The 27,707-nt window shown below is 39.7% G+C and overlaps 1 protein-coding gene across 3 annotated transcripts in view; it reads right to left on the bottom strand.

Moving 5' to 3' along the window:
* Positions 1 to 3,302: 3,302 nt before the first annotated feature.
* Positions 3,303 to 27,707, bottom strand: part of CSNK1D (casein kinase 1 delta) — a 48,434-nt gene continuing 24,029 nt past the window's right edge. The window contains exons 7-10 of one of the 3 annotated variants that reach the window (XM_054048431.1): positions 24,072 to 24,243; positions 18,576 to 18,715; positions 7,328 to 7,392; positions 3,303 to 5,495 (exon numbers count right to left, since the gene is read on the bottom strand). In XM_054048431.1, coding sequence (XP_053904406.1) covers positions 7,360 to 7,392; positions 18,576 to 18,715; positions 24,072 to 24,243 — 345 coding nt within the window. In that variant the 3' untranslated portion in view covers positions 3,303 to 5,495; positions 7,328 to 7,359. The remainder of the gene's footprint in view (positions 5,496 to 7,327; positions 7,393 to 18,575; positions 18,716 to 24,071; positions 24,244 to 27,707) is intronic. The other 2 variants (XM_054048432.1, XM_054048430.1) reach the window with 2 other exon arrangements.

Raw genomic sequence — 27,707 nt, 5'->3', positions numbered from 1 at the left:
CTGATGTTGTGACAGATAGTGCAATGCCATGCACTCTCTTTGGGGGCCACTATTAAATTTATGAATGTTTTGTTCTACTCCATGAAGGAGATTTATCACAGCTCATGCCGGAACCAGAAACACAAAGGTGTGACTAAGGCATGTCACCGAGACTAAACAGCTCTAGAGCAGTACCACCCACTGAAGAGGTTTGCATATACTGGGTCAAACTGGGCTTTCAAGGGATTCAAATAAAGAGAGTGCTTTTGGTATAGAGGTTAAACTGACACTGGCCCTTCTTGCTACTCCAGCAAACAGAAAGGACCTTCTGTTCAAGGACAGCCATCACCCTTTGTGGAAGGGCTGTAGAGACTTTAGCCTTCTAGGGCTATATAAGGCTGATGGGTGACTCTTGGTATGTTGGTTTGTGTTTAAGTCTGTTAACTGTTTTTATTAGGGCTTCTCTAATGCTTTTTACCTTAACAAACGTGCTTGTTTAGAATGAGCTGTATAGTAACTGGTGGGAATACATTGTTCATAGCCCTCCAAGAGAAAGCAAAACTCCAGTACTGTCCATTAGGCAGACAGGCTTGTTGGGAACATCACAGTGTATGGCATATGGCACCCCAGGTCAGAAAGGCGTGAGACAGGGACAGATGACAGCTGGAGTCCTGAAACCAGAATGCACACACCAGGGTGGACTATGGAGGGGAGAATACAGTGCAGGTCCCCCTGAAACTGACATATGCTATTAAAGCACTTACATCAAAAGAGCAAAATAGTGTGGCAAAAAAACACACAAAAAAAACCACACTACACTATTAACTGGAGACCCATCAAAACGAAACTATAAAACCAGTGCTCAGTGGTATACATTTTGATATTCTGCTGCATAAGGGACGATAATAAACTGGCATCTCTCTTGCTGAAGCGTTAATTTGAGTGTCTTGTTTGAGAGGTGTAGCCCTAATTTTGCATTTCTGCATCTTTTCACTTTTTTTTAAATTAACATTCTTGAAAGGTAACACAAACTTCACCATGTCATAGAATATCAGGGTTGGAAGGGACCTGAGGCGGTCATCTAGTCCAACCCCCTCCCCTGCTCAAAGCAGGACCAATCCCCAACTAAATCATCCCAGCCAGGGCTCTGTCAAGCCTGACCTTAAAAACATCTAAGGAAGGAGATTCCATCACCTCCCTAGGTAACCCATTCCAGTGCTTCACCACCCTCCTGTGAAAAAGTTTTTCCTAATATCCAGCTTAAACCTCCCCCACTGCAACTTGAGACCATTACTCCTTGTTCTATCATCTGGTACCACTGAGAACAGTCTAGATCCATCCTCTTTGGAACCCCCTTTCAGGTAGTTGAAAGCAGCTATCAAATCTCCCCTCATTCTTCTCTTCCACAGACTAAATAATCCCAGTTCCCTCAGCCTCGCCTCATAAGTCATGTGCTCCAGCCCCCTAATCATTTTTGTTGCCCTCCGCTGGACTCTTTCCAATTTTTCCACATCTTTCTTGTAGTGTGGCGCCCAAAACTGGACACAGTACACCAGATGAGGCCTCACCAATGCCGAATAGAGGGGAATGAGCACCTCCCTCAATCTGCTGGCAATGCTCCTATGTATACAGCCCAAAATGTCGTTAGGCTTCTTGGCAACAAGGGCACTCTGTTGACTCATATCCAGCTTCTCGTACACAGTAACCCTTAGGTCCTTTTCTGCAGAACTGCTGCCTAGCCGCTCGGTCCCTAGTCTGTAGCAGTGCATGGGATTCTTCCATCCTAAGTGCAGGACTCTGCACGTGTCCTTGTTGAACTTCATCTGATTTCTTTTGGCACAATCCTCTCATTTGTCTAGGTCCCTCTGTATCCTATCCCTATATGGTGCCCAAGTCAATGTTAAAAAAAAAAAAAAAAAAAAAGTCAAAGGAGATTGTTCCCATGGAGTACTACATACATGGCAAGGCTGGATTTTTTTAAAATAATGCATTTCAGCTATGAAAGTGCAAAGTAAAGCCTACCTTTCCAGGCTTTGACGGAACATAATTTTAATAATTCTTTCAACAGTGACACATATGACCTGAAGAAACTTGTGAATAATTATAATTTTGAAGATTAAATGCCAGAAAACAGTGGTTTGTAATACATCTGCATCAGAACTAACATACATACTATTAGGACTCTTCAGACTCAGGTTCAATTCTCTATACCACAGACTACTTCCTGTGTGTGACAATTGGCAAGTCACTTGGCCTTTCTCTGCCTCATTTCCTCATCTGTAAAATGGGGGAAAATACTTCTCTCTCTCACAGGAGTGTTGCAAGGATAAATGCATTAATGCATTTGCAGTCTACTGCTGAAAAGCTCTCTAAGAGCTAGCTATTATTACTAGTTATATGAAAAACATCCTCCATCTTTTCACCTACAGCTCCTACCACTCAGTTATAAGTCTTACAGCGCAACAATTGTTTTCCCAAGCTTCATATCAATACACAGTTATACTTGATAAAAGAACGACGAATACTGAACACTTGGAAAAAGCTTCTCTTTATAAGACTGTAAACTGAAGCAAACTATATTAGTTTACTATATTTATAGTAAATAAATAATACTTTACCATTAGGGAAAAAAGGCATTCATTTCAATGAGAAGAAATGGGCTACTACTATACAGTTAGGTCCTTATCGTCTCATGGGCTACCTGCAGTTATTGGTTTGTTACTCTTTTCCCCATCATCTTCATTGGATCAGGCACTAAGTGTTATATACTCTGGGTTAGGTCCTTAGTTGGTATAAGCTGACATAGCCCTCTAAACCTACAAAAACCCATAGCTGAATCATGGCTTTTCAATCAACACTTGCAGTAGAAGACTAGATTGGGGCAGAAGTCCCCTCCCCCAGATCTGGCTGAGGCAGTCACCACACTTCTGGGAGCATGTGTCACTTTCAATATATACTTTCCCCTAGACTTGCCAACCCAATTTTGCTGGTCAGTGCAGGGAAGATGGCCATCACACGGTCCTTGCCCCCTTCCTACCTTTAAGAAAGATATCATTGTAGGCACTAGTTTTCAATGCTCAGCATTTGTGAAGGACTGAATGTGACTGTGACTAATCCCTGCACAGGAGTGAGGGCCTTTTGTGTTCTCCCCCAATGTATGGTTAGTCTAAATTTAGGCCAGAGTACTCCAATATGGAGTACACACCACAATCTTCTTGCTAACGTTTCGGTATTACCTCGATTTCTGCATGTCCTCAGTAGTATGGAATTTGCCTGTGTATGTGCTGAGAATCCATTAAAAAGAAATTTCACTAAGAAAAAAGTAGAAGTCATTATGAATTTATTATTTACACAATTGGTAAAGTACACAAATACAGTGATAGTACAAATGAGGTGTTCCGAGATATTGGTTACCAATACACAGGTTTATACAGACATTCTAACTAATTTTTACAGGTGATGGGATACAACTATTGTGAAAGGGCAAGAACAGCCCACAACCAAGTACAATTCTAGAAATTTGCATCAGTCAGCTTTTAAGTACAGTACAGCAATTTAAGATTCTGGATAAAGAGGAAGGAAAAAAAAGCTGCCTTTGTAAGTCTCTCTAACGTTACATCATTAACCACACATATTTACAAAGAAAGCACAGTGAAATGTAGAACTGTACAAATGGTAGTGCACATGCCTTAAGTCCTGAAATCTACAGTAACTGAGTAAGGGATTCTGTTATGCAAAATTATCCATGGACCAAACTTTTAAACCTTTCCATTGCACTCCCCCAAAACACAGGTTTCCCCCAATGAGATCTAGAGCAAGCACAAGCAATTAGTTAGCATTCTGAAATATCTCAAGAAAAGTGACTGACAGATTTAGTCCGTGGATTTTTGGATAGAAAAGGAATTCGCAAAACTCTGGAACAATAAAAACTATCGTAACAAAGTTTGAGGCACAAGGAAAACATTAATGGATTTGTTTTTAGCCTATGTTTCCAAATAGGATGGAATCTTTCTAATAACACTTATGTATTGCACTTTCATTTTCAAGAGGGAAATTGACATTAACTTTGCTTGAATATGACTAATAATTCTACTTTTCTAGTTCCTGCAAGGATAAAATATTTAGCATTACTTTATGAAAATGTTTTAAGTTAGAAACAATGTAAAGATCCTTCCATATTCCTTAATAGGGACATCTGCCAAGAGCACTTTTTATTTTGGACATTCGAGGCATCTGAACAAGTCATTTAACTCCAGGTAAAGAATAGCAATCCCAGAAATATACAACTTGTATTATATCACGAATGTAATTCACGCCGGAGAATCAGTTCTCAGGATTTCACAGCAGGAATATTTTGTTTATAATTCCTTTTTGAGTCTTGGTAATACACAGCAGACCAGAATTACTTGTTTTTATGTATGTGGATGCTGAAGCAAATGTACACAAATTCACTCAGTCTGCAATGGCAGTAATTCTTGTTCCACTTGCAACTGTCTTCAAACCAGCCAATCTCACAATGTAGAAAACTAGATCTTACCAAGGAAGAGTGTTTTATACACAATCCTCCTTCTCAAATGAAGGAGAAACACATGCCATGCTTACCATCTCTAAACTCCAACAAATTCCTCAAATATCAGAGACCTTCTCCCTCTTTATTCTTCACATTCTTTAGGAATAAGTTATCTATCAATATCACCATCTCTAAAGAGCCCAGACACTTCTGTCCAGTATCTTTTGTTTTCTCTGACTGTATTAGAAGAGTAAAAATTCAAAAATGTTTCTGTGTTTCATGGAGAGTTCCATTTAAAATGTGGAAGCAGCAAAGTAATAAAACTAATGCATATTAAAAAACTTTCAGGAGAACTCCCCCACCCCACATCCCAAATGGGATCATACAAAAAAAGTAAACAATTTAAATAAAATCGGATGGTTTTAATTAATTTACATATTCCCTGCCAGACTAAATTTTACAAGAAATTTCAAGTCATTGTCTTTAATTCAGGATTGTTCATATTTGACATTTTTAAATCAGACAAAAGCAAGACAGAATTCTTTACACAGAATTAAGCCAATAATCTTAGCAAAATGATATAAAATTTTCTTAAACCAACCAGGTAAAAGATTTATAGTTACAGTAGAATAATAAAAAGGGGTAAAGTCTGCCACCTGTGGAGGGAGAACTGAAATGGCTATTCAACAACAGGCGGTTAACTCTGTAAACCATCTCTTCCTTTTCCAGCCCTGTTACTACAGAGTTCACTTAAGGTCATTGGGTTTCTGGCAAGAGCCTCTTTTAATGGCACCTGTTGGAGTCTGTCCATGTTCCTGCAAGTATCTCTTTGTAAGTGGCATGGAGAACTCCAGTTGTAATGTTTCTGCTCTAGGTTGGGGTATTTTTGCTAGTAAAGCCATTGGTAACATAGGCGATCAGCCATGCATTATCTGCCTCTATGGCAAAATTATTTTCATCGGTGCACAGCAGACTGGAGAACACTGGTCGTCACACGAGCAGGAATCTATCAGGGCCAAAGAACAAGATAACATCAGCACAAGTCATTTTAACTAGCACGTAGATGGTGCTACCAAAATTGTTTCAGCCACTTGTTGCAAAACATCTGGGCATAAAAACCCTGTTAAAGGAAAAGGTGATCTTTCTAGAATCTATAATCCAATGGACTACACAGGCTATTTCATACCTACCTGTAGCCACATCACGTTATCTGCATTTTCCTTCTGTATTAAGGTGAACACAGGAAATGCACCTCTTCAGCAAAAACAGAGTTTGAAGAACAAACAAATCAGAGCAAAAACATGAATGCAAAAAAAGAACAAAACCAGATTAAACTGCTGAGCTCTCAAAATAAAACTGATGGTGATTCAAGGCTGAAGAAACCCACATCGAAGCATAAAGTTAAAAGTATGTTTAAAAAAATGAGCTCTTTGGCTTTTTACTGGTGATGCCATATTAAACACATTTCACAATATTATTTACTTACCTTGAGTTTGTCTTAAGTAACATTCTGCCCACAGAAATTTAAAGGCATCACACATCAGTACATTTAATTTAAGAAGTTACAAGTGTCAAAGTAGCAATATCATTCTAAGATAGAGAAGCAGAGTCTTAAGTAGCTACCACATTTTTGGCACATAAAGATCAAGCACAACAGACAAGATCTTGATCCAGCTGGTTTCCTGCTGTCGTAACTCATGCAAGATTTGTATTGGACTTCAATGGGCGCTTTGCTTGAGTAAGCCCTAATGATTGGGGCTCTAAAGAAGTAAACCATCATTTGCAGACAGTTTGGAATATTACAACAACAATTTAAGAAAGAAGAAGCTTCTGGAGTCAGCCAAGTACACAGAACAACTGGAGAAAATTAAATAAAAAAAGAGGAAGAGAAGGATACTACACCAAATGCAGATGTAGGATTAGTGCAAGCTGGAGCTTTATAGAGAAAGTAAAGCAGTGGAAAGAACTACAGAATGTAACAAGGAACAGAAAAATAGGATTGCCTTTTTAATATATAGCAAAGTAAAGAAGCAGCTTCTAAAATAATGTAAGAGTCAGTATCCTTCAACAGTGAGGTACAGATTTTGACCCACAAATGTTTCTATTGCTAAAACACCATTGGCTTAAATACTAGAAAACTGCGCACAAAGGCAGAAATTATTTCACTATCCACGGGCAAAGGATTTTGAGTGTCCAATTTCAAGTCTGCCTATATTCAAGGTGCTCATGTTTCAGCTACACTAAAGAGAAGTTCATCTGAAAATGTTTTTAATCTCTGGCAGCTCATAAGGGATGGAAGAGAATTTAAAAAATATAGAAAAATGAAGGCTACTTTAATAACTTGTTCCACTCATGCCAAGATAAATCCTTACTTGAATTAGTTAATTTTGTTCTCCATGACAAGTTCAGAACAAGTAATCGGTTTTCATAATTTTAAAAGATCAATCTAGTTTAGAATGGATGTCTGAGATTGTGAGCATAATTATGGTGTGACTAGTGGTTCTAGGATAGACTTGTTTTAGAGTTGCTGGTCTGTTTATTTTATTAGCAATGCCTTAACAGCCATAGGGGCTTCCCAAATCACCAATTTTAATTAATTCTGCTAAAGAATTTAGGAAGAATAGTAGTAAATACTTCAGCTCTTGGAAGGATGTTTACTTTTACAGTCAGAAGGAATCCTAATGCCATGTCAAGTACCTGACATCTGAGCGTAGGGCACAGAGATAAAGCGTACGATTGTAAGAGTTAATGTGAGGAGGAAGAGCCAAATCTGATGTTTCCATAGGATTTAATCCCACCCCATCCAAAAAGATTTGGGTCTAACAAGAAGGGACTCACCCAGTGCTGCCTTCCAACGAGGAGACGAGCAGCTACTTGCCATGATGTTCGAAGGGAATGCTATTCTGAGGTGGGGGGAAAAGACAGCAATTTGTAACAGTTCTACTGTCCAAATATATAAAGTTGACTACAAAATCCAACCTAAATTTGCAGTTGAACCTACATATACTTTCCAAAGACTTTAATTTCAGATTGCTACAAGACTTGTTTCTGTACGAATAGCTATTTTAAAAGGAACAAAAACATTCTTCCTCAAAGAAAGCTGAAAGCTCAGGGTTTGAGGAGCTATGTAGAAAATGATCTCTATAAAGATTAACATATGAATAAAAGGTTTTCTCATTAGGAAGTGAACTGTATTTTGGGAGTGCATTTTTATTCCAGCCTCTGTTTTAGTCCAATAAAGTGGTAATAACACAGATTGATTTTAAATCAATGGCCAGCACTGGCAATGAACATTCTCCTTTGTCAAAGAGACTTATTCCATTATTCCTTTATTCTTAAGTATTCTAAACCTTTTCCTCCCAACTACAGAGAGAAATTCTCAATCTACTATTAACATAAATAGGAATTGTGCAAGAGCTAGATCCTGCAAGGTGCTATGCACTCTGCATCCAGCAAAGCACTTAAGCACATGCTTAACTTTAAGCACGTGAGAAGTTCCACTGAAACAGTCTTACAGAATTGAGCCCTGTATGAAGAGAAGCAAAGGTTACTCACCTGTTACTAGAGTTCAAGACAACCTCTGCACATTCACTCGCCTGAGATGTGCCCGATTGTACAGTCTGGACTGGAAATTTTAGCAGCAGTGCCCATGGGAGCGCTCATGCACCCACTATCCTTCCATCACTACTCTTAAGACTCAAAGGGTGTAGCTATAAAAGGTAGGATGGCATTCTGACTGCCTCAGGTACTTCCACCACCTTCTCAGATCCAAAGTTCATAGATTAATTTTAACAACAGAAGAGACCATTAGTTCATCTAGTATGATATCCTGCTTCACACAGGCCATTTCTTCCAGTTACCTCTGTGCAGCCCATTAACTTGTGTTTAACTAGAGCATATCCTCCAGAAAGGAATCCAGTCTTGGATTTCAAGACATTAAAAGATGGAGAATCCACCATATTATTTTGTAGTTTGTTCCAGTAGTTCATAATCCTCACTTTTAAAATACTGTGCCTTATTTCTAATTTGAATTTGTCTGGCTTCAACTTCCAGTCACTGGTTCTTCTCATGCCTTTCTCGGATAGATTTAAGAGTCCTTTCGTAGCAAGTATTTTCTCCCCATGAAGGAACTTTTATACATAGTGATCAAGTCACCTCTTGAACTTTTTGATAAGCTAAACAGACTGAGCTCCATCTCTCTCACTGTAAGGCATTTTTTCCATCCCTCAAATCATTTGAGGCTTTTGTCTGCATCCTCTCCTTTTGAAATATGAACACCAACATGGGACAAAGTATTCCAGTATCACTCTCATCAATGCCATATACATAGGTAAACACACATCCCAACTCCTAATTCCTATTCCTTTGTTTATAAATCTAAGGACTACATTAGGACTTTTTGCCAGAGCATCATACTGGGAGCTCATACTGAACTCCACTATGACCCTTAAATCCTTTTTCAGGGTCATGACTTTCCAGGATACAGTCCCCTGTTCTTTAGGTATGGACTGCATTCTTTCTGCCCAGATATATGACATTGCATTTGGCTAATTTTGTTGGAATGGGTCCAACTTTCCACGCGATCCAGATAACTATGTATGACTGCCCTGTCCTCACCACATTCTGCCAACATTTGCGCTATCTGCAATTCTTCCAAAATGCTTTAAAATATTATTTGAGGAAGTTTTTATTAGTTTACAATTAATAAAATTGCCATGTAAATATCGAACAATTACAAGAGTTCTCTTTAAACAAAAACTAATAGCTCTGACAGTATTCCAATGTTTCTATTTAACAGGGTGTTACCATATTACACACTGAACATCTTTACAGTGCCTATAATATGTTGTGTCAAGTGATTTCATTGAATTGAGTGAAATCTCTATATACACATATTTTACAGACCAGGCATGTCTATCAAATGTTAATATTCAAATAAATTGGACAGGTGCCATCTGAAAATTATCAACAGTGATTTTATATTTACTTCCAGATCATTAACTTACATGCTGAATAGCAGTGGCCCTAGAACTTTACTAGAAACATCTCTATTTAATGATTCCCAACTGACAGCTACTTTTTGAAGATCTGTCAGTTAGCCAGGTCTTAATCCATTTAACATGTGCTTCATTGTTGTTGTATAGGGCTAGTTATTTAATCAGAATGCCACATAGTACTAAATCAAATGCCTTACAAAAGTTTAAGTATATTACATCTATCCAGTTACTTTTATCATCCAAACATCTCAAAGAATGAAATAAAATTTGCTTGACAAGATGTATTTTCCATAAAACCATGTGGATTAGCATTATATTGCCTTCTTTCAATTCTTTATTAATGGAAACCTGTAGCAGCTTTTCCATAATTTTGCCCAGATTGATGTAGTTGAAATCAGCATTCCAACTAAGAAGGGAAGGTGGGCTGGGAGTGTGAATGTGCAAAGGTCATCTGTAAGAACACTGGTTACAGGTGAGTAGCTTTCGTTTCTTCTTAAGAGTACCTTTTTGGTATATTCCCACTCTTGGGAATTTGGCAAGTAGTGCTTCTCCCTCTGCATGGTTGGATGAGAATGCCTGGTTGAGGATTGCAGTACTGTCTTACCAACCGAGCAACTGATCTAGATGCCAAATGGCAGATCTACAGATTTCTAATATGAGAGTATGTCTAAGGCAAGCCATAGAGAGTGCTCTGTTGCTTTTCATTAAGGATTTAGGGGTATTTTAACATTCCTCTATACATAGGGGTTCGGCTTCCTTGACCACAGGTTACTGTTCCAGGAAGGACAGCTGAGTGGAGATGGGGTCCACTTATCAAGAAAGGGGAAGAGTGTCTTTGGATACAGACTGGCTAACCTAGTGAGAAGGACTTTAAACTAGTTTTAAAGGGGACAGGAGATAAAAGCCTACAAGTAAATCACAAACATGGACACCTGGGAAAAGGGTTGGAAATGGGGGTGGGGGGGGGGGGAAGCATGGTCAATTATAGGAAGGATAAAGGAGAGACAAGAGGGAACAGAGAGGGAAAACCAAATCATCTTAGATGTCTTTATACTAATTCAAGAGGTATGGGGAATAAACAGGAAGAACTAGAAATACTAGTGAATAAACACAGAACAAAAAGAGGGCTACTGAATCATGGAGCTTGCAATAACCTACAGTTTGAAGGAAGCAATATATGTTTTATTAAGCTTCTGATTAATTTTCAAGCTAACTGTTGGCCCTGGATCAGGGGCAGGGTATGGCTCTATATTACAACGATGGTCCTCTATATCACCATTTGATTTGCCTCTGGCTTCCACCTTGATGGAACAATTTTGGATTTTGTTGTAAGGAACAAGATCCTTAATGGCATGCTCTCGTAGTCTGGCTCTTTCAGCAGAGTCTGACACCTGTGAGGCTAGGGATTTCTCCACAGTATGATCCAATGAAGTGGATTCACATTGACTGGCACCTTAGGACTGGCTCCAGTTAAGAAGATAGACACCTGCACCAGAGAACTGTTGGGTTTTCTGGACCCATCATTTGTCAGAAGGGAATCGGGTCTCCAACACTTGTGGATCCCTGGACTTGGAGCCAGAAAGTTTAGCTGCTAATGCTTCCTCCAGTAGCAATGCTTGGAGTTGATTCTGAAACTTTTTGCTAGCCCTGGTGGTCAGTCTGCTGCATATAGAGGATTAAGATAGTGAATGACCTTCCTCCAAGAAGGCCAAACAATTCACATGTGCATCTGAAATAGGAAAGATAGCAGGGCAAAAGGCACATCTCTTGAACCCCAACTTTGTGGTCTTCGGTTCTACAGTTGGGAACTGGGGGATCGGAGTCCGTGTGAAATCCTCAGCAAAATAAAGAAATTAAAATGGCTACATAATAAACTAAAGACAGCACTGGGAATGATCTGTTCCATCAAATGCAGGTTGGGGGAGATGGCCAGATTCCTGTTTTGTATGCTATCAGGGCTGGAAAGAACTGAGGTGGTTGGCGGGACAAGCCCCCTTTTATAGCCATTCACTCCAAATATGTGTAGCAGCGAGAGGAAGGGCAGCATGTGTGTGAGAGCACTCTGACAAGCACTGCTACTAGAAGGTTACTTTGGTCCAGGCAGCACCATTGATGCATCCCAGGAGTGGGGATCTGTACAGACTACTTGAAGAACACATACCTATGTGTTCCAGATATCCAGGTATCTTCATCTCTTACAGCTAAAAAAAAACCTAAAAGTAACTGGCAACATCATCCTGGAGAACCCTTGACTGAAGTGAGACATGGGACATTTTCCTGATCAAAAAGATCCCAAATACCCAATCAAGTTTATTTTATCTTCTATAAAAGGGATTCAGCACCTTTGAAGTTAAATGTGGAAAAAATCTCTTTTGGTCTGGTTGGATTGTAACAGAAAACAAAAATTCCCCTAAACTAAGACATGATTCACTATTCAAATAAAAAATTCTGAAACTTATTTCTGTAGTGTCAGTGCAAATGAGAACCTTTAACACTTCCTGCTTTATTCTGGAGCTATCACCACCAACCTGAATCCAATTTTTCAGTATCAAAAGTGGAACAATCAGCAAATTAAAAGGCAGGATTCCTTAATCATATATAAGATAATCTTAAATACATGCTTTGAAGAACATCTTGTGTCTGGAATAATCAATGAGGAAACTGACAACAAATCTGCATGGTTCAAGATATTCACATTCTCAAATATTGTATATGATATATATTTATATTAGAAATTGATAGTAAACATTTTCCCTAACTATTCTTGTAGTGTCATCTATATTAAATTACAAAAGTGTGATTCAAATCTGAAATACCTGAAAATATTTTGGAAGTCTCTGAGATCAGTGAAATTCAATAAATCCTAAATATGTTTGAAGTTTAACGGAGACCTGAAATGTTTTAAACTATGCACTAAAGTAAATAAGTTTATAGACTGAGAAACCACAGGACTTTTAAACAAAGTTTGAAATCCTTGGCTAGCTACCATGGTATGAAAATAGATTATTCTTTTCTATACTCCCTTTGGCTCCAAAATTGCAAAGGGATTCATGAATCCAGGTTGGCAAGTCCCAAAATCTACATGGATCTATTTGGAAAGAATAGGGCCTTATATTTATAAAACTCTAGATGTTACAGGATTATGTTACTATACTCCTTGTACTTTAATACAGAAATGCTTCAGAAAAATGCAATGCACGAATTTGAGCCAAACATTCCATAACTACAGCCACCTAAAGAACTGGAATGAATTACTAACCACACCAGGATTAAGAACACTCTGAAACTTTACCATCGGGAGTTTTATTCCTTCATTACAAGCAAGATACACTCAGACATGGAAGGGAATAAGAATAAAACACCACTTACTGCAATTTTTCCCCACTAATGACTTGCTTTTATGTCGTCTGTTACAAAGACAATCTCAAATTCCATCAAATCTGAGAGTTAAACACTGAGTAAATACTGAAATAATGCCTATTGGGCTAGAAAAGACAATCATCTTTTCATCTGAGGACCTCCAAGGGATTTAACAATATTAACTATACTTTGCCAAATCTCCGAACATAATAAAAATCATCACATATGGGGCAGTGAAAGCTATATGATAAGCTGTATTTAATGTCCAGATATAATCACCTCACTTACATTATGCTCACTATCTCAGCTAGGATTTATACAAATCCAAATTTAAGACTTCTCAAAATAGCTGCTTTCTTTCCTCCCAATCTGCTGAAAAAGCACCTCTTCCCTCTCCCCAACTGTACAACTCCAGCCCTCCCCTGCTTTAAACTAAAGGGACCAGGAGACAGGTCAGTGATCTGGGACTCAAAGTTCAGTAACTTGCCCTTCAGAGCTAAAAATGGAGACCATTCTCAGATTTCAAAACAGATAAACAGGACTTGTTTCTAAAACCTGGATGGGTCCTGACATATCAGACTTCAAAAGTCATAAAATTTCTGTGTGTGTGAAGAATTTAAGGTAATTTTAAAAGAGGCTTTAAAAATATATTTCCCTCTTACTCTGAGATCTGTGGGAGTAATGATATTAAGAGAGTTTGGTTTTACAAGTGGAGGAACACAAAAAACAGTCCAAATAAAGATTTTATAAACTCAACTATTTCTAAAATGTATTAAGAGTAGCTATTACTTTATACGTTTATTACACGCATCCATAAATAGAAAGTTTTCCACTTCCCCATTCAGTGTGCAAGTTCAATGGTGAGAGAGAAAGAGAGCTCTGTAGTGTCTGTGGCTGAAGCCCAGAGGAATGCTGCCTCCTTTGCTACAGAATTTGAACAGTGTGGACTGAATGAAGCTGTATTTTGCATAATCCTGGCTCATTCAATGAGATGCATGATGTGCAGAGTACTGACTCCCGCATCTACAACCCTTTCAATTATTTGTCATCTTTGACTCTCTCCTTCACTCTACTGCCAAAATCCACATTGAGGATAGTTTCCCCTGCTACAGTTTAGTATATTTCTAAAGCCAAGTAAAATGAGAGCTCTCTGAACTGATTTTTTTTGTTTGCCATGTCCAATTTTTGCAAGATTTTGGAAGGGAGAAAGCCTTTCAAGTTCACTTTCAAAATAAACGTATTTGCAATTAATTCTGAACTCATTAATTCTATTATAAAATCCCAGATCATTAAATTCATTTTTAAAAATGGAAAATGTTGATTAGCACTTAGCATCTCAAAATTTGACACATTTGCAAGCAAAACAAAGTGGAATGCCAACCATGAGAGCTGAATTTACTTCCCAGATAATATTCCTGTATATCAAATAGGGCTGTCAAAGAATTTAAAAAAATTAATTGTGATTAATTGTAACATTAAAAAAAAATCACAATTAATTTCAGTTTTAATTGCACTGTTAAACAATAACAGAATACCATTATTTAAATATTTATGGATGTTTTCTACATTTCCAAATATTTATTTCAATTATAACACAATATAAAATTATGTGAGCACTGTATACTTTATTACAAATATTTGCACTGTAAAAAACAAACAAAAGAAATAATATTTTTCAATTAATCTCATATAAATACTATAGTGCAATCTCTTTACTGTCAAAGTGTAACTTATAATTATTATTTTTTACATAACTGCACTCAAATAAAACAATATAAAACTTCAGAGCCTATAAGTCCACTCAGTCCTACTTCTTGTTCAGCCAATCACTAAGACAAAACACATTTATTTACATTTTTTGGGAGATAATGCTGCCCACTTATTTACAATATCACCTGAAAGTGAGAACAGGTGTTTGCATGGGACTTTTGTAGCTGGAGTTGCATTCGTATGCCCCTTCATGCTTAAGCCACCATTCCAGAGGACTTGCTTCTATACTGATGAAGGGCTCTGCTCGATGACAATCCAAAGCAGTGCAGACTGATGCACGTTCATTTTCATCATCTGAGTCAGATGCCACCAACAGAAGGTTGATTCTCTTTTATAGTGGTTCGGGTTCTGTAGTTTCCAAATAGGAGTGTTGCTTTTTTAAGACTTCTGACAGCATGTTCCACACCTCGTCCCTCTCAGATTTTGGAAGGCACTTCAGATTCTTAAACCTTGGGTCAAGTGCTATAGCTATCTTTAGAAATATCATATTGGTAACTTCTTTGCGTTTTGTCAAATCTGCAATGAAAGTGTTCTGAAATCGAACAACATATGCTGGGTCGTCATCCAAAACTGTTGTAACATGATATATATGTCAGAATGCAGGTAAAACCACGGAACCGGAGATAAACAATTCTCCTCTGAGGAGTTCAGTCACAAACTTAAACACTTTTTTTTTTTTTTTTTTTTTTAAACAAGCGTTATCAGCATGGAAACATGTCCTCTGGAATTCTGGGCAAAGCACGAAGGAGCATACAAATGTTCAGCATATCTGGCACCTAAATACCTTCCAACGCCAGCTACAAGAGTGACATGTGAATGCATGTTCTCACTTTCAGGTGACATTCTAAGTTCCCTATAAGCTGCACAGCTGTGCAGCAGGCTCTCAAGGGCCGTGCAGGTGGGGAGAGGAGCCTCTCCCCCAGCCCAGTCAAGCCCCACCCCGCCCGAGCTGCGGGGGAGAGGACCCCCTCCCCCAGCCCATCCCCACCCCACTGGAGCTGAGGAACCCCTCCCCCAGCCCAGCTCAGCGCCATCAGAGCTGCCGCAGCTAGGGAGAGGCGCCTCTCACCGGGCCCCAAGCTCCTATGGGGAGAGAGGGCTGGAGGGAGTCTTCTCTCCCCACCGCAGCCCTGGTGCAGCCTGCACCCCAAACCCTTCATCACAGCCACCCGGGGGGGGGGGGAGGGGGAGAGTGGGGCAATTTGCCCCAGGTCCCGGCCCGGTGGAGGTCCGGGTCTTCAGGGGCATTTCGGCGGCGGGGGGCCCTTCAGTGCTGCCGAAGACGCGGAGCGACTGAAGGGCCCCCCGCCGCTGAAATGCCACTGAAGACCCGGACCGTCGCTGGGTGAGTACAAGCGCCGCAGCTCCCCCGCTTTGTCCCAGGCCCCCTGAATCCTCTGGGCGGCCCTGCTCTTCATCCCCAGCCCCACTCCTAAGCCCACACCCCAACCCTCTGCCCCAGCCCTGATCGCCCAGAGCACCTTCCTGCCCCCCAAACCCCTTATCCCCAGCCTCATCCCAGAGCCTGCATCCCCAGCTGGAGCCTGCACCAATTCACGCACCCCAACCCCCTGCCCCAGCCCTGATCCCCCTCCAAACCCCTCGATCCGAGCCCAGAGCACCCTCCTACACCCCAAACTCCTCATCCCCAGCCCCACCCCAGAGCCCAGAGCCCTCACCCCCACCCCCCGCTGCCCCAGTCCAGAGCTCCCTCCTGCATCCTGAACTCCTCATTTCTGGCCCCACCCTGGAGCCCTCACCCCCTCACGAACCCCAACCCCAATTTTGTGAGCGTTCATGGTCCGCCATACAATTTCTAATCCCAGATGAGGCTCTTGGGCCAAAAAGTTTGCCCACCCCATTATACGAGGTGAACTGCAAATATTTCTTTTGTTGATCTTTCTTACTGTGCAAATATCTGTAATAAAAAATAATATAAAGTGAGCACTGTACACTTTGTATTCTGTGTTGTAACTGAAATCAATATATTTGAAAATGTATAAATCATCCAAAGATAGTTATAAGAAATTTAAATTGGTATTCTATTACTGTTTAACAGTGCGATTAATCACTATTAATTATTTTAATCGAGTTAATTTGTTTTGAGTTAATCGTGATTAATTGATAGCCCTAATATTAACTAAACTACCTAAACAATAGAAGGACACTGTCAATAACTGATATTTCAAAGCAAATACACCGCTGAAGTCTCTACAATCTAACTATGTCTGGAGATAAATCTGTATTCTAGAGAACCCTAAGACAAGCCATGTGTACACTAAAATTTAAGATACAGGTTTTGTTGGGTCTAGAATTTCTCATCTTCTCTATACACTAAGAATGCTGTATTGATTTAAAGGCAATTCCATAGTGAGCACCACCACAGTATGATCATTTACACTATAGCCTACCACCATGCTACACAGGTTGCACTTAATCAGTCACTAAAGCAGTTTAGGCACAATTTTAACTGTATGTGTAGGAAAAACAATGGCATTATACATTTTAAAAAGCGTATTAATTTCACTAATTAAAAAGCTACTGTTAATTCCGAACCTTGTTAAAAAGTCCATTAATGCAGAGAGTCAGCGAACTTTGCAGAAGGCATACAAATTAAATTCTGACAGAATTATGTCACTCTAACTAAAGACAGTGATGATGTGATTGTCAAATAAGTATTAAATAGTCAATTAGCAGTTTTGTTTCTTCTAGAAATCCACAGATGGGAAGAAATAAGCCAATGTTTACAAAATGTCCAAAAGACTAGTAAACTTAAGAAAATTTTACTTTTACACTTTTAAATGGGAACTACGAGTACTGGGAATTAAGAGAAAAATCCGAAAGTTATAAATGAAAGGTACCTGATAGCTAGGTTAGCTAGCTAGCTTAAACATGCTATCAAAACAAGAAAGATATATTTCAGAGTAGCAGCCGTGTTAGTCTGTATCTGCAAAAAGAAGAACAGGAGTACTTGTGGCACCTTAGAGACTAACAAATTTATTAGAGCATAAGCTTTCGTGGACTACAGCCCACTTCTTCGGATGCATATGCATCCGAAGAAGTGGGCTGTAGTCCACGAAAGCTTATGCTCTAATAAATTTGTTAGTCTCTAAGGTGCCACAAGTACTCCTGTTCTTCTTTTTGAAGAAAGATATAGTGAAAGAAGGAACAAAGCAGAAGTGGAATAGAAAAGTAAAAGATTACATGGAAGAAAAAATGTTGTTCAAGACTTAATTATCTTGACTAAGTATACCGCATCATCATATTTCCACCTCAGAATTACAGCAACTGCTATATTTCTACAATATTAGATCCTCTCAGCAGTAAAAAAAATAAAACAAACAAAACTAAAATGCACAAGCCATGTTTTCTAGATTGCACAAGACTTTTGAATTCTGCAGTTAAAATTACTAAGATAATTTTAAGATCCTTTAAGACCCTGAATATTATACTACCTGTAATCATGTCTAATGCAAATATAGGAAATGGTTCTGACTGCTTTAGTGAAACAAATATATAGCATATGTTCCACCAAATAGCACACACGACCCTTTGGGCTCCTACTGTATACTGAACATCTTCTCATATGGCTCTTTAATACAGCCCTGGCATTAAAAGGCTTGCCACTGGGCATACACAAAGAAATAGAAAGATGGAGATTAAACAAAAATATTGTCCTTGTTCAGTTCTTCAGAGATCAATATGATACTTTGTTATATATTGAACTGATATCGTAAGACAAAGGCCTTATGAATGGTGCCTCCAACAAAGTGAAAAGGTAGGAACTACATACCTAAATATTCTAAACTCCTTTATAAAATAAGAAAGTGAATATTCTTCAGTATGAAATCCCATTGATAAACTGGTAAACTGACATAGGAAGGTACAACAGCCTGATCAAAATAAGTACTCTCAAATTAAACCCCTCCCTTTCCCATAAAAAGGTGTTTATTCTGTACCTGTGAAGTTGACATGCGAGAAGTATCTTGGCGGCCTGTTAAATCAGACGAAGAGATATTGACAGGGGCACCACGATGCAATCTCATACTCACTTTCCGTTCTCGCTCCATTCCAGACACTGGCCGAGGAGAGGCGTTAGCTGTGAGAAAGACTGTATTAGCCTTATCATTTAACTTTCTTGTAATACAGTTTTAAACAGGATTTCAAGAGGTGCTAGTTTTTAAGACCGTTTAAAAAACAAACAAACAAACAAAAAAAACTGTTTCACCAGGGAATGGACAAACACCTAAATCCCTTTTGCAGTGACAGTAGGCAGAAACAGCAGTTAAGTTATATGTAATAACCAGGCGTTGGATTTGAGCACAACGGGGAGAGAGGGGGAAGAAAAAAAAAAGTATACACTCATTTAAACTGGACAGAAGACAGCTCAAGATTTAAGAACAAAAGAGCTGCCATACTGGTTCAGACCATGGCTCATCCTGCCCAGCACCCTGTCTCCAGGGCAATTATGAAGTGATCCATCCCTATCTACCCCTTCTGGCTTCTGATATTCAGAGGTTTAGGGTCACCCTGACCATGGTGTTGTGTCCCTGACCATCATGGGTAATAGCTATTTATGGATCTATCCTACATGAACTTAGTCATTTTTTTTTTTTAAACACTTATACTTTTGGGGATCACAACATTCCATGACAATGAGTTCCACAGGTTAATTGTGCTTCATGTGAAGAAGTACTTCCTCTTGTTTGTGTTAAACCTGCTACCTATTATTTTCATTGGGTGACCTCTGGTTTATGTAGGAAAGGGTAAATAACACTCCTTTATTCACTTTTTCCACACTATTTATGATTTTATAGACCTATCAGATTCCCCCCCTCCCCTTTTTTCTAAGCTGAACAGCCCTAATCTTTTTAGTTCCTCGTATGGAAGTTTCCATATCCTTGATCACCTTTGTTGCTTTTCTTTGAACCTTTTCCAGTTTTTTGGAGATGGGGTGACCAGAACTGGACACAGTATTCAAGGTGTAGGCGCACCATATGTAGGAGCATTATGATTCTATAATTATGATATTTTCTGTCTTATTTTCTATACCTTTCCTAATAGCTCCTAACAGACTTTTAGCCTTTTTGACTGCTGCTGTGTATTGAATGGACATTTTCAGAGAGCTGTCCACAGTGAGGCCACGATCTCTTTCTTGGGTGGCAATAGCTAATTCAGAATCCATCACTATGTATATATAGCTGGGATTATTTTTTCCAATGTTCATTATGGGGGGAGGGATAGCTCAGTGGTTTGAGCATTGGCCTGCTAAACCCAGGGTTGTGAGTTCAATCCTTGAGGGGGCCACTTAGGGATCTGAGGCAAAATCAGTACTTGGTCCTGCTAGTGAAGGCAGGGGGCTGGACTCGATGACCTTTCAAGGTCCCTTCCAGTTCTAGGAGATAGGATATCTCCATTATTACAAAATTATTACTTTGCACTTAACATTGAATTTGATCTGCCATCTTGTTGCCCAGCCACCCAGCTTTGTGAGATCCCTGTGTAACTCCTCAGAGTCTGCTTTGGACTTGACTATCTTGAATTAATTCTGTATTGTCCAGAAACATTGCCACTTCTGTTCGTCCCCTTTTGCAGATCATTCATTAGTATGTTGAACAGATACAGATCGCTGGGGGACCCCGCTATTCACCTCTTTCCACTAGGAAAATTGATTATTTATTCCTACCCTTCAACAAACCCTTTAAACCTGTTTTATTTTGTAGAAGACAAACAGGACTGTCTCAATCTCAGATCAAGTATAAAACATCAAGCCCTAGAAACTCATGAGCTATGCTGTCAAATATCAGAGGGGTAGCCATGTTAGTATGGATCTGTAAAAAGCGCAAAGAGTCCTGTAGCACCTTATAGACTAACAGATGTATTAGATCGTAAGCTTTCGTGGGTGAATACCCACTTCGTCAAATGTCGCTTTATGAGCTATGCTGTTAGCTGAGGGACCAGCAGTCAGTTGCACCAGATGCTGTTCTCCTGTGACAAGAAATCTTGTATTGGAGGAAGCAGGGATAAGAGGGAAGGGAAGATCAATCTTTGGACAGATGCAGGAACTTGGATATAACCAAGTCTGCTGTGTCCAGGTTGGTGAGACTAAGATCATGCTGGGTCTCTTCTGCCAAATCTCCATAAATATTTCAAGGATGAATGGAAATGTGGATGAAAGGTGTAAGAGGACCTCTTTCTTGTCAGTGTAAAAAAGGTGTCTAATACACATGGGATCCCTGCTTGGTCTCAAACAGATCTTCACATGAGCCACCAAAGATCTGAATGCTCACTTGTAATGGATGATGTGTCCCCTTCCATTTGATGTAAGCAACTTTTTTTTTTTTTTTTAAAGTGTCAAGTGCAGAGCAGATATTATTTTAATGAACCATCCACTTTGACTGATTACTTTCTGACAGAGGCAACACAATTATGTTTCTGATCTGTGGTGAAAAGATTTGTAAGCCAACCTGATGGCCCTCAGCTCTAGCAAATTTATGTGGAGCTGCTGCTCGTTAGGCTTCCGAAGACCACAGACAGAGATCCTAAATGCGTTCCCCATCCTAGACTGGAGGCATTCATTATATTTGTTATCAGAACTGGTTGAGATAAATGCATTTAAGACATTCCCTGGTTTTAGCCACTACCATAGGGAGGTATGAGGGAGAAACCGATAATAAAATGGGACATGATAGAAGTATATAAAATAATGGTCTAGAGAATGTAGATTAGAAGCTTCTGTTTTCCCCATCTCATAACACAAGAACAGGGGACATACAATGATATAAGGAAATGCTCTTTTGTTTAATGCATAATTTGACTGTGGAAACTGCCACAGGATGTTGATGAGGCTACTACTTTAGCACACTTCAGAAAGAGCAAACATTTATATGGATACAAAGAATATCCAGAGTTATAATATTAAAGAGTATGGAAGGATTATAAAACTTGTGCTTCAGAGTTTAACCCAATTTCTCATGGATTGGTAACTGGTTAAAAGATAGGAAACAAAGGGTAGGTATAAATGGTCAGTTTTCAGAATGGAGAGAGGTAAATAGTGGTGTCCCCCAGGGGTCTGTTCTGGGACCAGTCCTATTCAACATATTCATAAATGATCTGGAAAAAGGGGTAAACAGTGAGGTGCTAAAATTTGCAGAGGATACAAAATTACTAAAGAGAGTTAAGACCCAGGCAGACTGCAAAGAGCTACAAAAGGATCTCTCAAAACGGGGTGACTGGGCAACAAAATGGCAGATGAAATTTAATGTTGATAAATGCAAAGTAATGCACATTGGAAAGAATAATCCCAATTATACCTATAAAATGATGGTGTCTAAATTAGCTGTTACCACTCAAGAAAGAGATCTTGGAGTCAATGTGGATAGTTCTCTGAAAACATCCACTCAATGTGCAGCGGCACTCAAAAGGCAAACAGAATGCTGGGAATAATTAAGAAAGGGATTGATAATAGGACAGAAAATATCATGTTGCCTCTATAGAAATCCATGGTACGCTCACATCTTGAATAATATGTGCAGATGTGGTTGCCTCATCTCAAAAAAGATATATTGGAATTGAAAAAGGTTCAGAAAAGGGTAACAAAAATTATTAGGGGTATGGAATGGCTTTTATATGAGGAGAGATTAAGACAGACTTTTCAGTTTATGAAAGACGGCTAAGGGGAGATATGATTGAGGTCTATAAAATCATAACTGGTGTAGAGAAAGTAGATAAGAAAGTGTTGTTTACTACTTCTCATAACACAAGAGCTAGGGATCACCAAATGAAATTAACAGGCAGCAGGTTTAAAACAAATAAAAGGAAGTACACAACGCACAGTCAACCTGTGGAACTTCTTGCCAGAGGATGTTGTGAAGGCCAAGACCATAACAGGGTTAAAAAAAAGAACTAGATAAATTCATGGAGGATAGGTCCATCAATGGCTATTAGCCAGGATGGGCAGGGATGGTGTCCCTAGCCTCTGTTTGCCAGAAGCTGGGAATGAGTGACAGGGGATGGATCACTTGATGATTACCTGTTCTGTTCATTCCCTCTGGGGCACCTGGCATTGGCCACTATTGGAAGACAGGATACTGGGGGCTAGATGCACCTTTGGTCTGACCCAGTAGGGCCATTCTTATGTTCATTAGGGAATAGGATAAAACTTTCGGGGGGGGGGGGGGGGGGGGGAAGGCACGAAGAGGGGCAGATTATCCCACATCTGTCTACTGAGGGCTTTCTCACCCCTTCCTGTGAAGCATCTAGTACTGACTACAGTCTAAACAACAAAGAGTCCTTGTGGCACTTTAACAAAATAAATGTGTTAGTCTCTACTTTCTAAGGTGCCACAAGGACTCCTCATTGTTTTTGCTGATACAGACTAACACGGCTACCACTCTGAAACCTGACTACAGTCTGAAACAGAATGCTAAACTAGATGGACCACATGTCTGATTTGGCAATTCCTAATTTTGGGTAAGACCAAATGTGAATTAAAATATCAAAAATTTGAAAAAGTGAACTTTTCAGCCTAAAACTGATATTGAGATTTGTTTGTGTAATATGAAGTAAAAAGGGAGAGGTTGGTTCCAGCAGGAGGATGGGCCTTGAGGGAGCTCTGTGTTTCCCTTCAACTACTGCTCTAATATGTTCAGTAGCAGCATGTCTTAACACATGATTTCTGCGGTGAGGTTCTATGGAGGTAATGCCATGAAAAAGAAATTGATTTTATTATCTGAATAAGTGGAAGTCAGTACGGAACTACTGATCTGTTATGTAGCAGCAAGCTCAAAGTGTATCTGAAGTCATTTCAGTTTGCCACTGTGCTGGAAATCTATTTTCTCATAACTATGCTGAGGTGCAATAAAAGAAGATCTAAGCCCAACTTCAGTACACTAGGCGATTAAATCTTTAACAAAGCCTTAAAGGAAAAAATAATAGATCAGTCCTATGGAACCGTATGTTATTCCTTACATAAGTAGAAAATCATTTTGGTATACAATTAAAATAAAATCACCACTAGGGAAAATCTCTTTACATACAATTTTTTTTTTACATTTATTAGTTTGAAGTGGGGACTCAGCAAAACACATAAAAATGTAATGACTTTATAAATGGAATGTCCTGAGAACAAGTTCACTTGGAAAAGGTGATCCTTCTAGAGTGAGTAAAGTGTGTAATTGTTCCCAAACCACAGCAGGTATTTAAGGCAACAATCTAAATCAGACTAGCATGTAGCAAGGCAATTATTATGCGCAGCAGAAAGGAAAACCTGTCCAGTAATTTATGGAAAGAACAGCATTTACAGAGAGTATATTTATAAAATATTTCCCTAATCCTGGTTATTTACTCAAGTTGATTTTGAAGGAGGGCAAAATGGTATAGTTCAGTAACCAGGAAGTAGCTGAAGAATAGCATAGTCTGCAAGATGAGTCTGCTCCAGGAATTTGATTACTTACCAGTATGTGAAGTTGGAGTAAGGGGAGGAGGAGGAGCTACGTCTTGCGTTCCCCTCAGCCTCCCAGAGGCAGTGGAGGGTAAACCACGTACTGCAGGATTTCGTGTATGTCTCAATCTTTCCTCTCGTTCTCTCCTTTCACGTTCAGCATCTTCAGCGGCTCTGCTTGCACCCTGTAAGTCATGAAACTAGTTAACAATTAGGGTGAGTATTGAGCTTAGTACTCCATTTCATATAAATACTAATTACTAAAATAACATTTAACATGTATCAGAGGGGTAGCCGTGTTTGTTGCTTTTTACAGATCCAGACTGAGTCCCGTGGCACCTTTAAGACTAACGGATGTATTGGAGCATAAGCTTTCGTGGGTGGATGCATCCAACGAAGTGGGCATTCACCCACGAAAGCTTATGCTCCAATACATCTGTTAGTCTTAAAGGTGCCACAGGACTCTGTTGCATTTAACACATGGCATGTGAAATGGAACCTGACAGTTTGTTCCTGTAAGTTCTCATAAAAACTATGGTATTGAATTTAATTTGTATTTCATTATAACATCCAGATATTATAGTTATGAGGAGGACTGGGGTGTCAGAAATCCTATCTAACACATGTCCATTGTCATGGCATCTGGGTACCTCACAATAGTTACAATAACAGTAATTGCCTTCTTCCAAAAATTCAGAAGGTGACCTCACAAACCCCAGAACCTGCTTTGATGGGAAAATACCAAATAAAGATCTGGTTGTACTTGATCTTACTTTGTACCCTAAAGCTGATCACACTCGCAGACCACAAGAGGAGTGGAATTCATTGGTGAAGGGCTTGACTGAGAACACACTTTTCCTGGGTCTGAAAAACACACCAGAAACAACCCTGCTGATATTAGGGCTTGTCTTCACTACGGGGAGATCGACGCTGATGCAATCGATGAAGCACGGGTCAACTTAGCGGGTCTAGTGAAGCCCCGCTAAATCAACGGCGGAGTGCTCTCTGGTTGACTCCGGTAGTCCAGCTCTCTGAGAAGAGTAAGGGAAGTCAACTGTAGAGTGTCTCCCATCGACACAGCGCAGTGAAGACACCAGGGTAAGTCAACCAAAGCTACATCGAATCCAGCTACGTTATTCACTTAGCTGAAGTAGCATAACTTTGGTTGACTTATCCCAGTAGCAAAGACAAGGCCTTAGCCATTGTGACAGGACATAGTGGAAAAGCAATCTTTAGGGTTCCATGTCACTCAAGACTTACATCAATCAGCACTTGAAGCTGCACTCAGAAGTATGAAACACTGGTATAATATACTCTTAGAAAATCACCCTCTCAAGAGCTGAACCATTTCATTCTCCACAAGCTGAGTCCGCTTGAAACTCTTAGGGAAGCTACTGGCAGAGGACATTGCAGTAATCTAGTTTTGAAGTGAAAAACAAGGATCACCATTAGGTCAGCATCTGATTAGAAGCTGGTTCCAGCTACTGCCAACTTCCAAAAAATCCAGGAGTAGGGCACTGAACAAAGAATAATCTGAACTGGCAAACTAAGTTATGTAACTTGCACAAATTTCTGTACATCTCATTCAATCCATATAAAATGCAACTGCTAAACTCTCCTTACCAGTTGATCTGATCACATCCCTGGCCCCCTCTGAATATGTAGAAGGATTCCCTTCACTTATGTACTGCATCAACTTTTGCTGGCATTACCATAGGCTTCTATTTAGCACTTTTTTGTTCTTGTTTGAATAATGACAACTTTGACACCCACTTCGTCCATGCCTCTCAGCTATCACCGAGCTTTCTTTTAATGTTGTCCTCTATGCATGCAATTCCAATCCTGAACTGATCTACAAAAGCCACTTTCCTCTCTTTCATTTAAATCCCTCTTGAAGATACACCTCTTTCTGGAAGCATAACAAAAGCAGCTGACAAAATCACTGACTTACTTCCTTCACTTATTTAACTTATACTTTAAACTGCTCATCCATGCTGAAGGACGCAATGCAGAGGTGGAGGGACATAACATTGCAACTGAACCTGTGAATTGGTCTCAGGGAAATACATGTGGGGTTGAATGGTGGATAATTAGAATTTCACTTAAACAATTATATAACAAGAAGCATTCAGTCACCCCCTGATCATTTTGCTTATACATTTTATCCCTTTCCTCCCCCCTTGATGATACTTGGTAGGGTTTTTTCAGATTATAAGCCTTTCCAAGCAAGGTGTGTATCTTCTTCTATGTTTGGGAGGGACAGTATGGGAACTAATGCAATATAAAGTTTTAAAAATTATTTGTTTTTGTAGATGTTTTATAAGCTTGGGTAGTTTGCATTTTCTGATAACTAGATGCAGCAAATTTTTCTTTGAATGATCTGAGATTCATAGTAATGAAACTGGGATGGGCAGCAGCAAGATCAAGCTATTTGTTGAAACAAAATTTCTGAAGAAAACTGGGATGGAGATCACCAAAATCAGAACTACAATAGCAGAATTATATTTTCCCAAACATTCCCTACACCTCTCCAGAATGCAACACTGATCAGGTGTCCCAAGAGCAACAGGCGCGGCAACTTTGAAAACTCTTTCTGTACAAAAGCATAATAAAAACGCCAATAAATATTATTCTAAGCACAGGGATTCAATCAAAAGATTTCCTACTTTGGGGAAGGCCACTTGTGGGAAATTTCTCCCTCGAGATCAATTATTGTCCTGTTCCTCCTACTCTAGGTATTAGACATCCATTATTCTGGTACAGTGATTTCTAGTAATTACTGGTTACGTCTACACTGCAATGTAAGCCTGGTCTCAGATTCAGGCTTGAGCCTAGACCACGATTCCATCTACAAATCTCTCAGAATGGTGGGAACAATGTAGTAGTACCCTTTGCGGTATATATACTCTTGTGCTCCTTGAGGAGGACAAACCATGGGCACATGTGACCCATCAATGGTCCCAGAGCAATCTGGAAAACCCCATTCTCTCAAAATTAGCAATTACTTCAGGAATATCTTTTATGCTCGCCATCTTGGGTAAACCATGTGCCTGATTGCCTCAGGAACCTCTGCCACCACTTTACTCACAGTTGACTTTCCAACACCAAACTGGTTTGCAATAGACATGAAGCAGTCTGGGGTAGCCAATTTCCAGATAGCTATAGCAACCTGCTTCTGGACCAGTAAGGGTGGCTTCATACATTTCTTTACACTAGTGGGTGGGGCAAACTTTCACAAAGCTCCAGACACATAGCTTTCTTCTTGCAAAAGTTCTGGAACCACTGCTGGTCATCCAAGGTCTGCATGATGATGTGATCCCATCAGTCTGTTCTTGTGGTCCTGCACCAAAAGCACTAGCCTACATAGGGGGCATCAGCAGCTATATGGAGTGTCATGAGCAGCCTTAGCCAGTGAGAGTCTGCCATGCTTGGGTACTCCCTCTCCTCTGCCCCCTCCTCCTCGTGGTCCATCATAATCTCTTTCAGTTGCTTTTGGTGGGCCAAAAACCACTGCCACAATGTCCACCAGCAGCTCACAGAAACTCTGCCCATTTCCTGACACAGGAGTGAAAACAAAAGCAAAGTAAGTTCTTTAAAAGGCACCTCCTCCACGATGCTGGGACCACATAGACCAAAAAGACCGATCAGC

The sequence above is a fragment of the Malaclemys terrapin genome, chromosome 13 (genome assembly GCF_027887155.1).
Source record: "Malaclemys terrapin pileata isolate rMalTer1 chromosome 13, rMalTer1.hap1, whole genome shotgun sequence".
In the NCBI taxonomy this organism is placed as follows: domain Eukaryota; kingdom Metazoa; phylum Chordata; order Testudines; family Emydidae; genus Malaclemys; species Malaclemys terrapin.
The sequence above is the reverse complement of the archived record's forward strand: the minus strand, read 5'-3'. Positions and strand labels throughout refer to the sequence as shown.